This window comes from Oncorhynchus tshawytscha, linkage group LG01, assembly GCF_018296145.1.
Source record: "Oncorhynchus tshawytscha isolate Ot180627B linkage group LG01, Otsh_v2.0, whole genome shotgun sequence".
Lineage (NCBI taxonomy): Eukaryota > Metazoa > Chordata > Actinopteri > Salmoniformes > Salmonidae > Oncorhynchus > Oncorhynchus tshawytscha.
The window spans coordinates 94,486,409-94,508,010 of NC_056429.1; the positions used below are offsets into that span (position 1 = coordinate 94,486,409).

Genomic DNA, 21,602 nt, shown 5'->3' on the forward strand with positions numbered 1-21,602 from the left:
AAGGATAGGGAACAGACACACACACTGTAAGGATAGGGAATAGACACACACAGTAAGGATAGGGAATAGACACACACACTGTAAGGATAGGGAACAGACACACACACTGTAAGTATAGGGAACAGACACACACACACAGTAAGGATAGGGAACAGACACACACACTGTAAGGATAGGGAACAGACACACACAGTAAGTATAGGGAACATACACACACACTGTAAGGATAGGGAATAGACACACACAGTAAGGATAGGGAACAGACACACACACTGTAAGGATAGGGGACAGACACACACACAGTAAGGATAGGGAACAGACACACACAGTAAGTATAGGGAACATACACACACACTGTAAGGATAGGGAATAGACACACACAGTAAGGAGAGGGAACAGACACACACACTGTAAGGATAGGGGACAGACACACACACAGTAAGGATAGGGAACAGACACACACACTGTAAGGATAGGGAACAGACACACACACAGTACGGATAGGGAACAGACACACACACAGTAAGGATAGGGAACATAAACACACACACACTGTAGGCATAGGGAACACACACACACTGCAGTGAGCGCGCACACACACATACTCTCTGCCGTGAGCACACATATCCACCCCACTGTTAGCATGGGGAATGGAGTGACTGAGTTGAATTGTGCTATTGTATAATTGAGAGCTGTTCCTGTCCTGGGTAGAACTCATTTATATATTTATTTAATCAGGTAGGCCTGAGATAAGAAGGGTCTTTACCTAGCAAAGGTTTGGCGACAAATATGTATCGAGGGCCAGCCAATGAGCGCATACAGGTAGAAGTGGTGGGTAGTATATGGGGCTTTGGTGATAAAACAGATGGCACTATGCTAGACTGCTAGACTCTCTCTCTCTCTCTCTCTCTATAATTACCCTTTCATTACTTTCTTCAAATTAAAATAATAATTTGACAGAATTCACACACTGTGCCAACAAGGAAATTGAGGTATGAGGTAACAACAAGGACATAGGATATTGGAAAAACATCCACAGTTGAACAAGAAAAACCACACCTGCACACAAGTAACTGTCTCAATTTACACAAAAACCAAGTGAGTGAGAAGCACACATACTATAAAACAAGCCACACTGTCAACACTATAGCAGGATAGCCTTCAGAATCCTAATTATTTTCTGCCTTGGCACATACTGTATGAAAGGTGTAATGGCTCATTTAAACTGCAGGCTGACAGCTGTATGTTGCCAAGACAAGAACAGCAGCATATAATTACTCAGTTCATCTATAGTAAAGCCTGACTCACAGTCTGACAACCAGAACCGTTTGAGAAGACTCAGTTGATCTATAGTAAAGCCTGACTCACAGTCTGACAACCAGAACCGTTTGAGAAGACTCAGTTGATCTATAGTAAAGCCTGACTCACAGTCTGACAACCAGAACCGTTTGAGAAGACTCAGTTGATCTATAGTAAAGCCTGACTCACAGTCTGACAACCAGAACCGTTTGAGATTACTCAGTTGATCTATAGTAAAGCCTGACTCACAGTCTGACAACCAGAACCGTTTGAGAAGACTCAGTTGATCTATAGTAAAGCCTGACTCACAGTCTGACAACCAGAACCGTTTGAGATTACTCAGTTGATCTATAGTAAAGCCTGACTCACAGTCTGACAACCAGAACCGTTTGAGAAGACTCAGTTGATCTATAGTAAAGCCTGACTCACAGTCTGACAACCAGAACCGTTTGAGAAGACTCAGTTGATCTATAGTAAAGCCTGACTCACAGTCTGACAACCAGAACCGTTTGAGATTACTCAGTTGATCTATAGTAAAGCCTGACTCACAGTCTGACAACCAGAACTGTGTGCTGGATCTGATATTTTACTTTCACATTGTCCTTTAATTAACAGTTCCAGCAACATTAATGAGTGTGTAACCAGTTAAGCCCACTTTGGCCCAGCTTGGCCCAGCCTGGCTCGTCTTGGCTGTGCTCGGTTTGACCCTGTAGTGTGAATGAACCAGCAGACTGTAAGAGGACCGCTGCATCTTGCCATGTGACAGTGGTGGTGGCTGAAAAATGGACAGAAGAAGTAGAGCATCAGGGATGAAACTGGAGATCTGTGTTGCCTTCCTGCCTTCTCTACCAGATGTTTCCAGCCAGCTACCGTACAACCCACCACCACCACCCTCTGACATTCTGCCTCGCTCTTCTCTCCCTCTCTCTGTAGGATATCGTACACATGCTGATTTTTTTAGGCTCAGTACTATGGTTTTAGCTTCCTACCTTTCTTTGTTCTATTCTCCCTTCCTCCCCCCTGTCCCTCTGTCAATCTGAACCCTATGCCGCAGTGTAAGGAGAGTTCAACCGGACTACACTTTAATCTGATGTTCACTCAGACACCCTTTTTCAGTCAACCATCGTCCCGGGGCCGGCCAGCCAGCAAGCCACTTAAAGCAGATCCAGTCGGCCACCCAGAGCAGAGTCAGTCAATCATCCACCCAGCCAGTCAGCCACACAGAGCAGAGTCAGTCAACCATCCACCCAGCCAGTCAGCCAGTCAGAGAAGAGTAAGTCAGTCATTCAGACCAGAGCCAGCCAACCATCCACCAAGGCAGTCAGCCACCCAAAGCAAAGCCAGCCAGCCAGTCAGCCAGCCAGCCACCCAGAGCAGAGCAAGTCAGCCAGAGCAGAGCCACCCAGCCATGCATCACACTGGATTAACTCTCAAACCCTGGCACCATCTCAAAACACTGGATTAACTCCTAAACCCTGGCACCATCTCAAAACACTGGATTAACTCCTAAACCCTGGCACCATCTCAAAACACTGGATAAACTCCTAAACCCTGGCACCATCTCAAAACACTGGATTAACTCCTAAACCCTGGCACCATCTCAAAACACTGGATTAACTCCTAAACCCTGGCACCATCTCAAAACACTGGATTAACTCCTAAACCCTGGTACCATCTCAAAACACTGGATTAACTCCTAAACCCTGGCACCATCTCAAAACACTGGATTAACTCCTAAACCCTGGTACCATCTCAAAACACTGGATTAACTCCTAAACCCTGGCACCATCTCAAAACACTGGATTAACTCCCAAACCCTGGTACCATCTCAAAACACTAGATTAACTCCCAAACCCTGACACCATCTCAAAACACTGGATTAACTCCCAAACCCTGGCACCATCTCAAAAAGAAGTAAAGGAGGAGCAATAATCATTTGACCCAGATAGAGGTCAGTGATCTGAATGATACTGTATTCAGTCTGTCCAGTCATCTACCTGCCTATCCTAACATTCTGATCTCTATCTCTCTATCAATCTAGATCACGCTATCTATTCCTCTCCCTCTTCCCCTCCCTCGCTTTCTCAGACTGAATTCAAAGCCTGATAGTTATTGTATTTAGTGCCAGGAGAATAGAGGAGAGGAGACGAAAGAAAGGGTTCTGAACGGCCATTGATCTATACTCAATTGTCAGTGAGAGATGGGATGTGACAAAATAGCATTCGATCAATACATCTAGCTATTCAATTAGCAAAATGTTCAGTATGGCACCCTATTCCTACATAGCGCAATACTTCTGACCAGGGCCCATAGAGAATGTATCGGGAAAGGTGTTCTATTTGGGACACAGCCACTACGTCTTAGACAAGGCTGCAGTTATCAGGAAGAGAAACCCCAGGAGAGAAAAGACACAAAGAGAAGAAAACATGTATTATATTTTTCTAGAACAATCCAGCAGGATGACTCCTCTCTTTCTAGAACAATCCAGCAGGAAGATGCCTATCTTTCTAGAACATTCCAGCAGGATGACTCCTCTCTTTCTAGAACAATCCAGCAGGATGACTTCTCTCTTCCTAGAACAATCCAGCAGGATGACACATATCTTTCTAGAACAATCCAGCAGGGAGATGCCTATCTTTGCAAATGTATGACATTCACAGCTACCATGATAGAGCTCAGTTTGTAGCTCCTGTGGTGTGTTGCAAGACAACACACAACAACTCAACATCACAACATTACATCACACCTCAACACACCACAACATCAAACCACAACATCAAACCACACCACAACACAACACCACAACACCCCACACCACAACATCACACCACAACACCACACAACACAATATCACACCACAACATTACATGACACCACCACACCACACCACAACATTATACCATTACATCACAGCTCAACACACCACAACATCACACACCACCACATCACACCACAACATCACAACACAACACACCACATCACACCACAACATACCCCACCACAATACACCACATCACAACACGCCACAACACACCACAGCACAGCGGCAGGTTGCCTAGTGGTTAGAGCGTTGGGCCAGTAACCAACAGGTTGCTAGATTGAATCCCAGAGCTGACAAAGTAAAAATATATTGTTCTGCCGGGAGATAATGGCATTTAACCCACTGTTTCTAGGCCGTCATTGTAAATAAAATAAAAATCTTAACTGACTTGCCTTTTAAATAAAGTTAAATAAAGGTTTAAAAAAGCACTACACACTACACAGCACACCTCAACACACCATCACAACGCACCATAGCAGACTATAGCAGCATAACACTACAACACTGTATATCAATCTCAATGGGACTGCCAAGTATCAATAAATATCTCATGCAAATAAATGTATAATCTAGGACCTGTTTTATGCAATGCAGAGAGAATCACATAAACCAAAATGGCATCAAATGGAGTTAGCCTGTATTGTAGCCTGTGGCACATTTCATCGAGTTGCTTGGGGCTGTTTTAATTATGGCTAGGGGTTCCACTAGCGGCAACCCTCGACAACATTCCGCTGAAAAGCGAGTGTAAAATATTTTTTTCTTTCACACATTAACAAGTGCAATACACCAAATGAAAGAAATGTCTTCTTAATCTACCCATCGTGTTCGATTTCAAAAAGGCTTTACAGCGAAAGCACAACATATGATTGTTAGGTCAGAGCCAACTCACAGAAACACAGACAGCCATTTTCCAGCCAAAGAGAGGTGTCACAAAATGCAGAAATATAGATAAAATTAATCACTAACCTTTGATGAACTTCATCAGATGACACTCATAGGACATCATGTGACACAATACATGTATGTTTTGTTCGATAAAGTGCATATTTATATCCAAAAATCTCAGTTTACATTGGCGCGTTACGTTCAGAAATGTTTTACTTCCAAAACATCCTGTAACGGATTTCCTCCTCTTCGTCTGAAGAGGAGTAAGGATCGGACGAAAATGCAGCGTGGTAAGTGTCCATATTTATTAATTCAAAACCACAACAGAACACTGGAACAAAATAAAAAACGTGAAATATACAAAACCGAAACAGTACCGTGTGACCCAAACACTCACACGGAGACAAACACCCACAAACCAAAAGTGAAACCCAGGCTACCTAAGTATGATTCTCAATCAGAGACAACTAACGACACCTGCCTCTGATTGAGAACCATACTAGGCCGAACACAAAAACCAACATAGAAAAACAAACATAGACTGCCCACCCCAACTCACGCCCTGACCATACTAAAACAAAGAATAAAATAACAGAACTATGGTCAGAACATGACACATCCGGTAATTTTGCAGAGAGCCACATCAATTTACAGAAATACCCATAATAAACATTGATAAAAGATACAACTGTTATTCACAGAATTAAAGATATACTTCTCCTTAATGAAACCATTGTGTCAGATTTCAAAAAAACTTTACGGAAAAAGCAAACCATGCAATAATCTGAGTATGACGCTCAGACAACAAATCAAGCCATACAGATGTCCGCCATGTTGGAGTCAACAGAAGTCAGAAATAGCATTATAAATATAAACTTACCTTTGATGATCTTCATCAGAATGCACTCCCAGGAATCCCAGTTCCACAATAAATGTTTGATTTGTTCGATAAAGTTCATCTTTATGTCCAAATACCTCCTTGTTGTTAGCGCATTCAGCCCAGTAATCCAAATTCATGACGCACGAGCAGACGAAAAGTAAAAAATACATCTGTTACAGTGCGTAGAAACATGTCAAACGAAGTATAGAATCAATCTTTAGGATGTTTTTAACATAAATCTTCTCCAACCAGAGAATTTCTTTGTCTTCAGAAATGCATGGAATGGAACTCAAGCTAACTGTCACGTGTCACTGTCACAAGTTCATGGCACTCTGCCAGACCACTGACTCATTCACCCCTCCTTCACAGTAGAAGAATCAAACAAGGTTCTAAAGACTGTTGACATCTAGTGGAAGCCCAAGGAAGTGCAATTTGACCCCACAGACACTGTGTATTCGATAGGCCAAGAGTTGAAAAACTACAAACCTCAGATTTCCCACTTCCTGGTTGGATTTTTCTCAGGTTTTCTCCTGCCATGAGTTCTGTTATACTCACAGACATCATTTACTTCAGAGTGTTTTCTATTCAAATCAACTAATGATATGTATATATTAGCAACTGGGACTGAGTAGCAGCCAGGTTTCTCTGGGCATGCTTTTCATCCAAATGTGAAAATGCTGCCCCCTATCCCAAACAGGTTTTAATACAGTGCTAGTCAATATGGAGGCTTATCATTTCATATACTTTATATTCCATGTACTGCATAGTGAGTTGAGGTGTGTGAGTGAGTGAGTGAGTGAGTGAGTGAGTGAGTGAGTATGTGTGTGTGTGTGTGTGTGTGTGTGTGTGTGTGTGTGTGTGTGTGTGTGTGTGTGTGTGTGTGTGTGTGTGTGTGCCTACGGGTGTGTGTGCATGTGTGTGACTGGTAATGGCAAATAGCATGTAGAAATCCTTGACAGATGTCACTAATGCAGCAGTAGCTGTAAACACAGAAGGGCTACAGCACAGGGCACAGGCACCACCAAGGGCATCAGTCATTTTACCCACACACACATGCATGCATGCACACACACAGCCACCACTGACAGCCACAGAGAGAATCACTCCTCAGAGAAACCCTCATTTAGCCTTATTGTGCTAGGTTTTTCCTACAAAGACCAATGTGTTACAACAATATCTAAGCCATTCATAATGCCTTCATAGGGGCCCATAGTTACTTAGCTGGAGGTAATGGACCATTTGGCTCAGAGAGTACTCTGAGAACACACACACACATTCCCTCTCTTTAGGGGAATTTGTTCTGCAGTGTCCAAGATTGTCCTTCCTTGGCGACCCCAGGATGGCAGTCAGTCAGTGTGAGGGAGAGGAGTGACACCGAACCAATATGTAATGGCTCTTCAAGCCATAAATATGAGCCCTGAGATGACAGCACAGATCTATGGGCCCCATTAGCTTGATTCATTCCACTACAAAATGTGGGCCTTCTGCTGGGTAAAGTCTGGGAGAGACCGAGAGGGGTTGCGAGGACTTTGTCAGAGGACTGAAGGTGTACCCTTCTGTCCTGCAGACTGGCTGGCCTGAAACCATGTACTTGTGATTAACATACCTAGGTTCAAATACTATTTGAAATATTTCCATTGGTTCTATTGCACTGGGCAAGCTCAAGCTAACCCGGCTGAAATCTTTCTTATGATTTCAAAAAGTATTTGAAGACAGTTTTGGTGCCTCAAGTGCAGCAGTACGGCAGACTAGCCCAACCCCTCTCTGTGATCAACACGAACAGGTCTGACCCAGACAGGCCATTAAGACTGGGAGTGGCACTGCCTACTCTTTAAAATAGACCTGGCTAATTTAAAGTGCATTCCCGCACTTATCAAACATTCATAGCTGCTTCCCTTAAACACAGCTGTCCAGATTTTCTTTTCACAGAGAAGAGTATGTTCACCCTGAGGGCACACGTCTGCAGGAGGAGAGTATGTTCACCCTGAGAACACACGTCTGCAGGAGGAGGGTATGTTCACCCTGAGAACACACATCTGCAGGAGGAGAGTATGTTCACCCTGAGGACACACGTCTGCAGGAGGAGAGTATGTTCACCCCGAGGACACACGTCTGCAGGAGGAGAGTATGTTCACCCTGAGGGCACACATCTGCAGGAGGAGAGTATGTTCACCCTGAGGACACACGTCTGCAGGAGGAGAGTATGTTCACCCTGAGGACACACGTCTGCAGGAGGAGAGTATGTTCACCCTGAGGACACACGTCTGCACGAGGAGAGTATGCTCACCATGAGGACATACGTCTGCAGGAGGAGAGTATGTTCACCCTGAGGACACACGTCTGCAGGAGGAGAGTATGTTCACCCTGAGGACACATGTCTGCAGGAGGAAAGTATGTTCACCCTGAGGGCACACATCTGCAGGAGGAGAGTATGTTCACCCTGAGGACACACGTCTGCAGGAGGAGAGTATGTTCACCCTGAGGACACACATCTGCAGGAGGAGAGTATGTTCACCCTGAGGACACACGTCTGCAGGAGGAGAGTATGTTCACCCTGAGGACACATGTCTGCACGAGGAGAGTATGTTCACCCTGAGGACACACGTCTGCAGGAGGAGAGTATGTTCACCCTGAGAACACACGTCTGCAGGAGGAGGGTATGTTCACCCTGAGAACACACGTCTGCAGGAGGAGAGTATGTTCACCCTGAGGACACACGTCTGCAGGAGGAGAGTATGTTCACCCCGAGGACACACGTCTGCAGGAGGAGAGTATGTTCACCCTGAGGGCACACATCTGCAGGAGGAGAGTATGTTCACCCTGAGGACACACGTCTGCAGGAGGAGAGTATGTTCACCCTGAGGACACACGTCTGCAGGAGGAGAGTATGTTCACCCTGAGGACACACGTCTGCACGAGGAGAGTATGCTCACCATGAGGACATACGTCTGCAGGAGGAGAGTATGTTCACCCTGAGGACACACGTCTGCAGGAGGAGAGTATGTTCACCCTGAGGACACATGTCTGCAGGAGGAAAGTATGTTCACCCTGAGGGCACACATCTGCAGGAGGAGAGTATGTTCACCCTGAGGACACACGTCTGCAGGAGGAGAGTATGTTCACCCTGAGGACACACATCTGCAGGAGGAGAGTATGTTCACCCTGAGGACACACGTCTGCAGGAGGAGGTATGTTCACCCTGAGGAGTCTATGTTCACCCTGAGGACACATGTCTGCAGGAGGAGAGTATGTTCACCCTGAGGACACATATCTGCAGGAGGAGAGTATGTTCACCCTGAGGACACACATCTGCAGGAGGAGAGTATGTTCACCCTGAGGACACACGTCTGCAGGAGGAGAGTATGTTCACCCTGAGGACACACGTCTGCAGGAGGAGAGTATGTTCACCCTGAGGACACACGTCTGCAGGAGGAGAGAGCGGAGACAGTGAGGCCAGTACACAGGTGCTGCTTGGTTAGGCTTGCGCAGCGGAAGTTAATGTATCTTCGCTACATCACACATGCACACGGGGAGACAAAAACACACGGTGAGACAGGCCGTCAATAAATATTTCACTGTCTCTCCCCAGACACTCACTCAAATAACACATTTAGGCAGTTATGGCATTAGGACACCCACACAGTGCAGTATGTCCCTCTCTGCTCGCTGTAGACAGTGCAGTATGTCCATCTCTGCTCCCTGTAGACAGTGCAGTATGTCCCTCTCTGCTCCCTGTAGACACAGTGCAGTATGTCCCTCTCTGCTCCCTGTAGACACAGTGCAGTATGTCCCTCTCTGCTCCCTGTAGACACAGTGCAGTATGTCCCTGTCTGCTCCCTGTAGACACAGTGCAGTATGTCCCTCTCTGCTCCCTGTAGACACAGTGCAGTATGTCCCTGTCTGCTCCCTGTAGACACAGTGCAGTATGTCCCTCTCTGCTCCCTGTAGACACAGTGCAGTATGTCCCTCTCTGCTCCCTGTAGACACAGTGCAGTATGTCCCTCTCTGCTCCCTGTAGACACAGTGCAGTATGTCCCTCTCTGCTCCCCGTAGACACAGTGCAGTATGTCCCTCTCTGCTCCCTGTAGACAAAATGTAGTATGTCCCTCTCTGCTAACTGGCGACAGAGATGACTTAGCCTTACAATGAACCTCCACACCCCTCCTCACCTATCTGTCACGTGTGCTCCCTCTCCGGCCTCTAGGTCACCGGCCTGCTCATTATGGAGCACACCTGTCACCAATGTTACGCGCATAATGACAGTCATCTGGACTCCATCACCTCCTTGATTACCTGCCCTTTATATGTCCCTCCCTTTGGTTTCTTCCCCAGGCGTCATTGTTTTCTGTATCTGTTCCATGTCGGTGCGCTGTTCATGTTCCTTGTTTTGTTCATTTATTAATTAAATGTATTCACCCCCTGAACTTGTTTCCTGACTCTCAGCGTACATCGTTACACTACACTATCATTCTATTGCCACCCTCATCCACCTTGATTCATTTCCATGGTGATGTCATACGTTTACACAATTGAATGTGCAAGAGCTTTTCCGAATGAATCTCTTCCATTGTTGGCTTTGCTTGTGAAATATGGATCCACTACTGCTGCGGCACTGCGCTCGGTCATGTGCCACACAGACAGTAGCAGCAAATTAAACTGTGGATCAATGTTGTTGACAGAGCACTCATTCATACAAAAGGTAGCTGCCCAATCTCTCCTCCCGTAGGCCATCAGGAGAAGATATTCTCTCTCTCTGATGGCGTGCCAGGGAAACACATAATGTCCATATACTGCATGGAGAGAGGGAGAGTGATCACGGGTGTGAAAGAGAGTACAGGAGTGAAAAAGAGAGAGAGAAGAGAGGAAAGAGAGAGATAAGAGGAGGATGAGAGTTAGGACAGAGAGAGATTAGAGTGAGGAGAGAGGACAAGACTAGAGAGGACTAGAGGAGACAGGACTAGAGGAGAGAGGACTAGAGGAGGGATTACTAGAGGAGAGAGGACTAGAGGAGGGAGTCCAAACCAGACCTTGTTAGTCTTCTACAGGCATAGTAAGCAATCTCATCTCAGTGTTAAATATTGATACGTCATGCATAAAGGGCTGACAAAAGGGAGACGATGGTTTCAATACTCATACCCCTTATTTCGGCATGCTGTCTGTCTGTGCCTCTTTCCATCCATTCCTCCTTACCTCCCACCCTTCCCTTTCTACTTCTCTCCTTCCCTCCCTCCAAACCCAAGGTCACCTGCATCAGCCCGGGCCCTGGCTCCCTACATCCCTCCCTCTATTCCTCTATGCCTTAACATGCAGCTCAGGCCAGCCTACCGGCCCCACGGACCACAGCTCACTGTCAGCACAGGGGATAGGGTAGCGAGGGGGAGGAAGGGAGAGGAGGAGGGGACAGAGAATGAGGGAAAGAGAGAGAAATGAGAGAGAGAGAGAGATAATTACTTATTGGAAAGAATTGACAAAAAAACAGAGCAAACTAGAGTACACAGAGAGTACACAGTGGCAGAATACCTGACCTCTGCGACTGACTCAAAAATAAGGAAAGCTTTGATTCTGCAGACTCAGTGAGCATAGCCTTGATATTGAGAAAGACCGCCGTAGGCAGACCTGGCTCTGTGCACACTGCCCACAAAATGAGGTGGAAACTGAGCTGCACGTCCTAACCTCCTGCCAAATGTATGACCATATTAGAGACACATATTTCCCTTAGATTACACAGAGCCACAAAGAATTCAAAAACTAAACCGATTTTGATAAACTCCCATATCTACTGGGTGAAATACCACAGTGTGCATCACAGCAGCAAGATGTGTGACCTGTTGTCACAATAAAAGGGCAACCAGTGAAGAACAAACACCATTGTAAATCCAACCCATATTTAATGTTTATTTATTTTCCTTTTTGTACTTGAACTATTTGCACATAATATGACACTTGAAATCAAATCAAATCAAAATCGATATCCAATTGTACTGGTCACATACAACTATTTAGCTAATGTTATTGCGGGTGTAGTGAAATGCTTGTGTTCCTAGCTCCAACAATGCAGTAGTATCTAACAATTCACAACGATACACAAATCTAAAAGTAAAAGAATGGAATTAATAAATATATATATATAAATATTAGGACGAGCAATATTGGAGTGGAAATGACTAAAATACAGTAGAAAAGCATACAGAGTATTATTAAAGTGTCCAGTGATTGTCTATGTACAGTACCAGTCAAAAGTTTGGACACACCAACTAATTAAAGTTTTTGTTCTTTATTTTACTATTTTCTATATTGTAGAATAATAGTGAAGACATCCACACTATCAAATAACATATATGGAATAATGTAGTAACCAAAAAAGTATTAAACAAATCAAAACCCTTTGCCTTGATGACAGTGCGGTCATGAGGTAGTCACCTGGAATGCATTTCAATTTTTTTATTTTACTAGGCAAGTCAGTTAAGAACAAATTTTTATTTTCAATGACAGCCTAGGAACAGTGGGTTAACTGCCTGTTCAGGGGCAGAACGACAGATTTGTACCTTGTCAGCTCGGGGATTTGAACTTGCAACCTTTTGGTTACTAGTCCAACGTTACTAGTCCAACGCTCTAACCACTAGGCCACCCTTCCACCCCAGGTGTGCCTTGTTAAAAGTTAATTTGTGGAATTTCTTTCCTTCTTAATGGGTTTGAGCCAATCAGTTGTGTTGTGGCAAGGTAGGGTTGGTATACAGAAGATAGCCTTATTTGGTAAAAGATCAAGTCCATACCATCACATGGACAAGAACAGCTCAAATAAGCAAAGATAAATGACAATCCTTCATAAATTTAAGATATGAAGGTCAGTTAATACGGGAAATTTCAAGAACTTTTAAAGTTTCTTCAAGTGCAGTCGCAAAAACATTCAGGCACTCTGATGAAACGTCCTGATGAGGACCGCCACAGGAAAGGGAAACCCAGACTCACCTCTGCTGCAGAGGATAAGTTCATTAGTGTTACCAGTCCCAAAAATTGCAGAACAAATAAATGCTTCACAGGGTTCAAGTAACAGACACATCTCAACATCAACTGTTCAGAGGAGACTGTGTGAATCAGGACTTCATGGTCAAATTGCTGCAAAGAAACCACTATTAAAGGACATCAGTAATAAGAAGATACTTGCTTGGGCGAAGAAACAAGAGCAGTGGATATTAGACTGGTGGAAATCTGTCCTTTGTTCTGATGAGACTGAATTTGAGATTCTTGGTTCCAAACAACGTGTCTTTGTGAGACGCAGAGTAGGTGAACGTGTGTGGTTCCTACCATGAGGCATGGAGGAAGAGGTGTGATGGTGTGGGGGTGCTTTGTTGGTGAGACTGCCAGTGATTTTTTTATAATTCAAGGCAGACTTAACCAGCATGGCTACCACAGCATTCTGTAGCGATACACAATCCCATCTTGTTTGCGCTTAGTGGGACTATCATTTGTTTTTCAAACAGACAATGACCCAACACACCTCCAGGCTGTGTAATTGCAATTTGGCCAATAAGGAGGGTGCTAGAGTGCTGCATCAGATGACCTGGTCTCCACAATCACCCAACTTCAACCCAATTCAGATGGTCTAGGATGAGTTGGACCGCAGAGTGAAGGAAAAACAGCCAACAAGTGCTCACTATATGTGGGAAGTCCTTCAAGACTGTTGGAAAAACATTCCAGGTGAAGCTGTTTGAGAGAATGCCAAGAGTGTGCAAAGCTGTCGTCAAGGCAAAGGGTGGCTACTTTGATAATCTAATTTAACAAATATATTTTGATTTGTTTAACACTTTTTTGGTTACTACATGATTCCATATGTGCTATTTCATCGCTTTGAAGTCTTCACTATTATTCTACAATGTAGAAAATAGTAAAAATAAAGACAAACCCTTGAATGAGTAGGTTTGTCCAAACTTTTGACTGGTACTGTATATAGGGCAGCAGCCTCTAAGGTGAAGGGTTGAGTAACCTGGTGGTAGCCAGCTAGTGATGGCAATTTAACAGTCTGATGGCCTTGAGATAGAAGCTGTTTTTCAGTCTCTCGCTTTCTGGATGATAGCAGGGTGAACAAGCCGTGGCTACGGTTGTTGACGTCCTTGATAATCTTTTTTGCCTTCCTGTGACATCGAGTGCTGTATGTGTCCTGGAGGGCAGGCAGCCCCTGCTGATGTGTTGGACTGCATCACCCTCTATGGAACCCTGCGGTTGCGGGTGGTGTAGTTGTCGTACCATGCGGTGATAAAGCCCGACAGACAAGATGCTTTCAATTGTGCATCTGTTAAAGTTCCTGAGGGTCTTAGGGGCCAATCCAAATATCTTCAGCCCCATGAGGTTGAAGGGGCGCTGTTGCGCCTGATTCACCACACTGTCTGTGTGGGTGGACCTTTTCAGTATGTCAATGAGGTTTATGCCAAGGAACTTGAAGCGTTCCACGTTCTCCACTGTGGTGGATATGATCCTAGCCTCTCAAAGCACTTCATGATGACAGATGTGAGTGTTACACGATAGTTATTTAGTTCGGTTACCTTTGTTTCTTGGGTACAGGAACAATGGGGGACATCTTGAAGCAAGTGGGGTCAGCAGACTGGGATAGGAAGAGATTGAATGAGGTATTCCAGGTCGGGTGAACAAAAGGACTTGAGTTTCTGTATGTTATCACAATCACACCATGAGTAGATAATCATGAAACCTACACCTCCGCATTTCTTCTCCGCGTAGAGTTCTTTATTCCTGTTTGCACGATGAACTGAGAACCCAGCTGGCTTTATGGACGGGGACAGTATATCCCGAGAGAGCCATGATTCCGTGAAACAGAGTATGTTACAGACCCTGATGTCTCTCTGGAAGGAGATCCTCACCCTTTGCTTGTCTACTTTATTGTCCACAGACTGAACATTAGCGAGTAATATCCTCGGATGCAGTGGATGGTGTGCTCACCTCCTGAGTCTGACTAGAAGTCCACTCAGAATACCTCTTCTCCGGGTACGAACAAAGGATCCAATTCGGGATAGTAATATTCCTGGTCATAATGCTATGAGTTACCGTCGCTCTAAATATCCATAAATTATTTCCGTCTGTATGTAATAACACAAAAAATGTTCTGGGAGAATAATGTAAGAAATAACACAAAGAAATATATATATATACTAACAAGTTGCATAGGAGCTAGAAGCAGAGCTGCCCTCTCAGCCTCCCTATCAGCCGCCCTATCAGAATCCTTATCAGCTGCTCTATCAGCTTCCCTATCAGCTGCTCTATCAGCTTCCCTATCAGATTCCCTATCCGCTGCCCTATCAGATTCCCTATCCGCTGCCCTATCAGATTCCCTATCAGCTGCCCTATCCACTTTCCTATCAGCTGCACTATCAGCTTCCTTATCAGCTGCTCTATCAGATTCCCTATCTGCTGCCCTATCAGATTCCCTATCCGCTGCCCTATCAGATTCCCTATCAGCTGCCCTATCCACTCACCTATCAGCTGCACTATCAGCTTCCTTATCGGCTGCTCTATCAGCTTCCCTATCAGATTCCCTAACCGCTGCCCTAACAGCTTCCCTATCAGCTGTCCTATCAGATTACCTATCAGCCTCCCTATCAGCTCCCCTATCAGCTTCCCTACCACCTGGCCTATTTGAGCTGCCCTATCTGAGCTGCCATGTCTGTCAGCGCCCTCTTTATTATCTTTAATGTATTTAATGTCTTTATTATTTTGGAACTTTTGTGAGTCTAATATTTCCTGTTAGTTTTTGGATTGTTTATTTCACTTATGTTATTATCTATTTCACTTGCTTTGACAATGTGAACATACATTTCCCATGCCAATAAAGACATTAAATTGGAATTGAAATTGAGAGAGAGAGACATGGACTGGTGCCAACAAGAGTGCAAAATGCAAAATAAAGAACAATGTTAATGACATCAACAGACAACTCCAGCTGTGATAGGATAAAGATATATACACGGCCTGGCAGGCCGTTATCTGCCTGGGCCAAGGGTCTGGCAACACGCAGGCAGCTAAAACACTCCCTGTCCACTTACATACTGATACAACACTCATAAATATCTGTGCAATAAGTCATCCCAGACACTCCAGACAGAACTCATTCTAGACACTCCAGATACAGCTCATTCTAGACACTCCAGACAGAACTCATTCTAGACACTCCAGATACAGCTCATTCTAGACACTCCAGACACAAATAATTCTAGACAATCCAGACAGAACTCATTCTAGACACTCCAGTCAGATCTCATTCTAGACACTCCAGACAGGACTCATTCTAGAGACTCCAGACAGAACTCATTTTAGACACTACAGACAGAACTATTTCTAGACACTCCAGACAGAACTCATTCTATACACAACTCAATCTCGACAATTGAGACAGAACTCCTTCTAGACACTCCAGACAGATCTCATTCCAGACACTCCAGACATAACTCATTCTAGACACTCCAGACAGAACTCATTCTAGACACTCCAGACAGAACTAATTCTTCACCTTCCAGACAGATCTCATTCTAGAGACTCCAGACAGAACTCATTCTAGAGACTCCAGACAGAACTCATTCTAGACACTCCAGACACAACTCATTCTAGACACTCCAGACAGAACTCATTCTTGACACTCCAGACAGAACTCATTCTAGAGACTCCAGACAGAACTCATTTTAGACACTACAGACAGAACTATTTCTAGACACTCCAGACAGAACTATTTCTAGACACTCCAGACAGAACTCATTCTAGACACAACTCAATCTCGACACTACAGACAGAACTATTTCTACACACTCCAGACAGAACTCATTCTAGACACTCCAGACAGAACTCAATCTTGACACTCCAGACAGAACTCATTCTAGAGACTCCAGACAGAACTAATTCTAGCGACTCCAGACACAACTCATTCTAGACACTCCAGACAGAACACATTCTAGACACTCCAGACACAACTCATGCTAGACACTCCAGACACAACTCATTTTAGAAACTACAGACAGAACTCATTATAGACACTCAAGACAGAACTTATTCTATACATTCCAGACAGAACTCATTCTAGACACTCCAGACACAACTCATTCTAGACACTCCAGTCACAACTCATTTTAGACACTACAGACAGAACTATTTCTAGACACTCCAGACAGAACTCATTCTAGACACAACTCAATCTCGACACTTGAGACAGAACTCCTTATAGACACTCCAGACAGAACTCATTCCAGACACTCCAGACACAACTCATTTTAGACACTACAGACAGAACTATTTCTAGACACTCCAGACAGAACTCATTCTATACACAACTCAATCTCGACAATTGAGACAGAACTCCTTCTAGACACTCCAGACAGATCTCATTCCAGACACTCCAGACATAACTCATTCTAGACACTCCAGACAGAACTCATTCTAGACACTCCAGACAGAACTAATTCTTCACCTTCCAGACAGATCTCATTCTAGAGACTCCAGACAGAACTCATTCTAGAGACTCCAGACAGAACTCATTCTAGACACTCCAGACACAACTCATTCTAGACACTCCAGACAGAACTCATTCTTGACACTCCAGACAGAACTCATTCTAGAGACTCCAGACAGAACTCATTTTAGACACTACAGACAGAACTATTTCTAGACACTCCAGACAGAACTATTTCTAGACACTCCAGACAGAACTCATTCTAGACACAACTCAATCTCGACACTACAGACAGAACTATTTCTACACACTCCAGACAGAACTCATTCTAGACACTCCAGACAGAACTCAATCTTGACACTCCAGACAGAACTCATTCTAGAGACTCCAGACAGAACTAATTCTAGCGACTCCAGACACAACTCATTCTAGACACTCCAGACAGAACACATTCTAGACACTCCAGACACAACTCATATTAGAAACTACAGACAGAACTCATTATAGACACTCCAGACAGAACTCATTTTAGACACTACAGACAGAACTATTTCTAGACACTCCAGACAGAACTCATTCTAGACACAACTCAATCTCGACACTACAGACAGAACTATTTCTACACACTCCAGACAGAACTCATTCCAGACACTCCAGACAGAACTCATTCTAGACATTCCAGACACATCTCATTCTAGACACTCCAGACAGAACTAATTCTAGCGACTCCAGACACAACTCATTCTAGACACTCCAGACAGAACACATTCTAGACACTCCAGACACAACTCATGCTAGACACTCCAGACACAACTCATTCTAGACACTCCAGACACAACTCATTTTAGAAACTACAGACAGAACTCATTATAGACACTCAAGACAGAACTTATTCTATACATTCCAGACAGAACTCATTCTAGACACTCCAGACACAACTCATTCTAGACACTCCAGTCACAACTCATTTTAGACACTACAGACAGAACTATTTCTAGACACTCCAGACAGAACTCATTCTAGACACAACTCAATCTCGACACTTGAGACAGAACTCCTTATAGACACTCCAGACAGAACTCATTCCAGACACTCCAGACAGAACTCATTCTAGACATTCCAGACACATCTCATTCTAGACACTCCAGACAGAACTAATTCTAGACACACCAGACACAACTCACTCTAGACACTCCAGACAGATCACATTCTAGACACTCCAGACACAAATCATTCTAGACACTCCAGAGAGAACTCATTCCAGACACTCCAGACAGAACTCATTCTAGACAGAACACATTCTAGACACTCCAGACAGAACACATTCTAGACACTCCAGACACAACTCATTCCAGACACTCCAGACACAACACATTCTAGACACTCCAGACACAACTCTTTCTAGACACTCCAGATACAACGCATTCTAGACACTCCAGTCAGAACTCATTCTAGACACAACTCAATCTTGACACTCCAGACAGAACTCATTCTAGACACTCCAGACAGAACTCATTACAGATACTCCAGACAGAACTCATTGTAGACACTCCAGACAGAACTCATTCTAGACACTCCAGACAGAACACATTCTAGACACTCCAGACATAACTCCTTCAAGACACTCCAGACAGAACACATTCTAGACACTACTAGAAGCATAGATAGAGGGATAGATAAAGAGATAGTAGGATTGAAAGAGGCACAGATAGAGGGACAGAGAGAGGGATAGAGCGATGGACAGATAGATTAAATCTAGCCAGAGGAAGACAGGGAGCTGATTTGCACTTTGAATCACTTCAATCCCTTCTGTCTCTCTCTGTCTGTCTGCTGCTTGGGGGTAGGCACGTTGTCAGCATGATGCTGGAGGGGAATAGGAGGAGGAATATACGCCTGTTCACACTTAGTGTTTCTCTCCCCTTCTCCTCCAACCCCACTCTATGCTACTCACTCTCTCTTTCACCCCCTCTCCTCCTCTCTGTTTAACTAATCTCTAGTAGTTAACCATCAAACCTATCATGGTACCTCTCTAACTCCTAGCGGTTAACTACAAACCCTAACACAGTACCACTCTAACTCCTAACAGTTAACTATCAACCCTAACTCCGTACCACTAACTCATAGAAGTTAACAAACCAATCATAACACAGTCCCAATCTAGCAGTTAACTACCAACCCTAACACATTACCTCTCTAACTCCTAGCAGCTAACTAACTACCAATCCTAACACATTACCACTCTAAATCCTAGCAGCTAACTAACTACCAATCCAACACAGTACCTCTCTAACTCCTAGCAGCTAACGAACTACCAATCCTAACACAGTACCTCTCTAACTCCTAGCAGTTACCTACCACCTCTATCACATTACCTCTCTAACGCCTAACAGTTACTACCAACTCTAACACATTACCTCTCTATATCCTAGCAGTTACCTAACTACCAACCCTAACACAGTACCTCTCTAACTCCTAGCGGTTAACTAACTACCAACCCTAACACATTACCACTAACTCCTAGCAGTTAACTCCCAACCCTAACACATTCCCTCTCTAACTCCTAGCAGTTAACTAACTACCAACCCCAACAAATTACCTCGTAACTCCTAGCGGTTAACTAACTACCAACCCTAACACAGTACCTCTCTAACTCCTAGCAGTTAACTAACTACCAAACCTAACACAGTACCTCTCTTACTCCTAGCAGTTAACTACCAACCCTAACACATTACATCTCTAACTCCTAGCAGTTAACTAACTACCAACCTTAACACATTACCTCTCTAACTCCTAGCAGCTAACAAACTACCAACCCTAACACAGTACCTCTCTAACTCCGAGCAGTTAACTACCAACCCTAACACAGTACCTCTCTAACTCCTAGCAGATAACTACCACACCACAACATATTACCTCTCTAACTCCTAGCTCTTAAATAACTACCAACCGTAACACAGTACCTCTCTTACTCCTAGCAGTTAACTAACTACCAACCTTAACACATTACCTCTCTAACTCCTAGCAGCTAACAAACTAAGTACTTCCGGCGCCGACAGAGATGGCCGCCTCGCTTCGCGTTCCTAGGAAACTATGCAGTTTTTTGTTTTTTTACGTGTTATTTCTTACACTAGTACCCCAGGTCATCTTAGGTTTCTTTACATACAGCCGACAAGAACTACTGAATATAAGATCAGCGTCAACTCACCATCAGTACGACCAAGAATATGTTTTTCGCGATGCGGATCCTGAGTTCTGCCTTACAACCAGTGTAACGGAGTGGATTATATGCAGCGACCAAAAAAAAAAAACGACTCAGAAAAAGAGGGAAACGAAGCGGTCTTCTGGTCAGACTCCGGAGACGGGCACATCGTGCACCACTCCCCAGCATTCTTCTTGCCAATGTCCAGTCTCTTGACAACAAGGTTGATGAAATCCGAGCAAGGGTAGCATTCCAGAGGGACATCAGAGACTGTAACGTTCTCTGCTTCACGGAAACATGGCTCACTGGAGAGACGCAATCCGAAGCGGTGCAGCCAGCGGGTTTCTCCACGCATCGCGCCGACAGAAACAAACATCTCTCTGGTAAGAAGACGGGCGGGGGCGTATGTCTTATGGCCAACGTGACATGGTGTGATGAAGGAAACATACAGGAACTCAAATCCTTCTGTTCACCTGATTTAGAATTCCTCACAATCAAATGTAGACCGCATTATCTACCAAGAGAATTCTCTTCGATTATAATCACAGCCGTATATATCCCCCCAAGCAGACACATCGATGGCTCTGAACGAACTTTATTTAACTCTCTGCAAACTGGAAACGATTTATCCGGAGGCTGCATTCATTGTAGCTGGGGATTTTAACAAGGCTAATCTGAAAACAAGACTCCCTAAATTTTATCAGCATATTGATTGCGCAACCAGGGGTGGAAAGACCCTGGATCATTGTTACTCCAACTTCCGCGACGCATATAAGGCCCTGCCCCGCCCCCTTTCGGAAAAGCTGACCACGACTCCATTTTGTTGATCCCTGCCTACAGACAGAAACTAAAACAAGAAGCTCCCACGCTGAGGTCTGTCCAACGCTGGTCCGACCAAGCTGACTCCACACTCCAAGACTGCTTCCATCACGTGGACTGGGAGATGTTTCGTATTGCGTCAGACAACAACATTGACGAATACGCTGATACGGTGTGCGAGTTCATTAGAACGTGCGTTGAAGATGTCGTTCCCATAGCAACGATTAAAACATTCCCTAACCAGAAACCGTGG

At 44.4% G+C, this 21,602-nt stretch overlaps 1 protein-coding gene across 1 annotated transcript in view; it reads right to left on the minus strand.

Moving 5' to 3' along the window:
• Positions 1–7,826: 7,826 nt before the first annotated feature.
• The window catches only part of LOC112261488 (neurexin-1a), a 159,591-nt gene continuing 145,815 nt past the window's right edge, over positions 7,827–21,602 (minus strand). Inside the window, exons 5-12 of the mRNA XM_042328474.1 lie at positions 9,047–9,118; positions 8,819–8,871; positions 8,667–8,681; positions 8,401–8,415; positions 8,287–8,301; positions 8,173–8,187; positions 7,945–7,997; positions 7,827–7,845 (exon numbers count right to left, since the gene is read on the minus strand). Coding sequence (XP_042184408.1) covers positions 7,827–7,845; positions 7,945–7,997; positions 8,173–8,187; positions 8,287–8,301; positions 8,401–8,415; positions 8,667–8,681; positions 8,819–8,871; positions 9,047–9,118 — 257 coding nt within the window. The remainder of the gene's footprint in view (positions 7,846–7,944; positions 7,998–8,172; positions 8,188–8,286; positions 8,302–8,400; positions 8,416–8,666; positions 8,682–8,818; positions 8,872–9,046; positions 9,119–21,602) is intronic.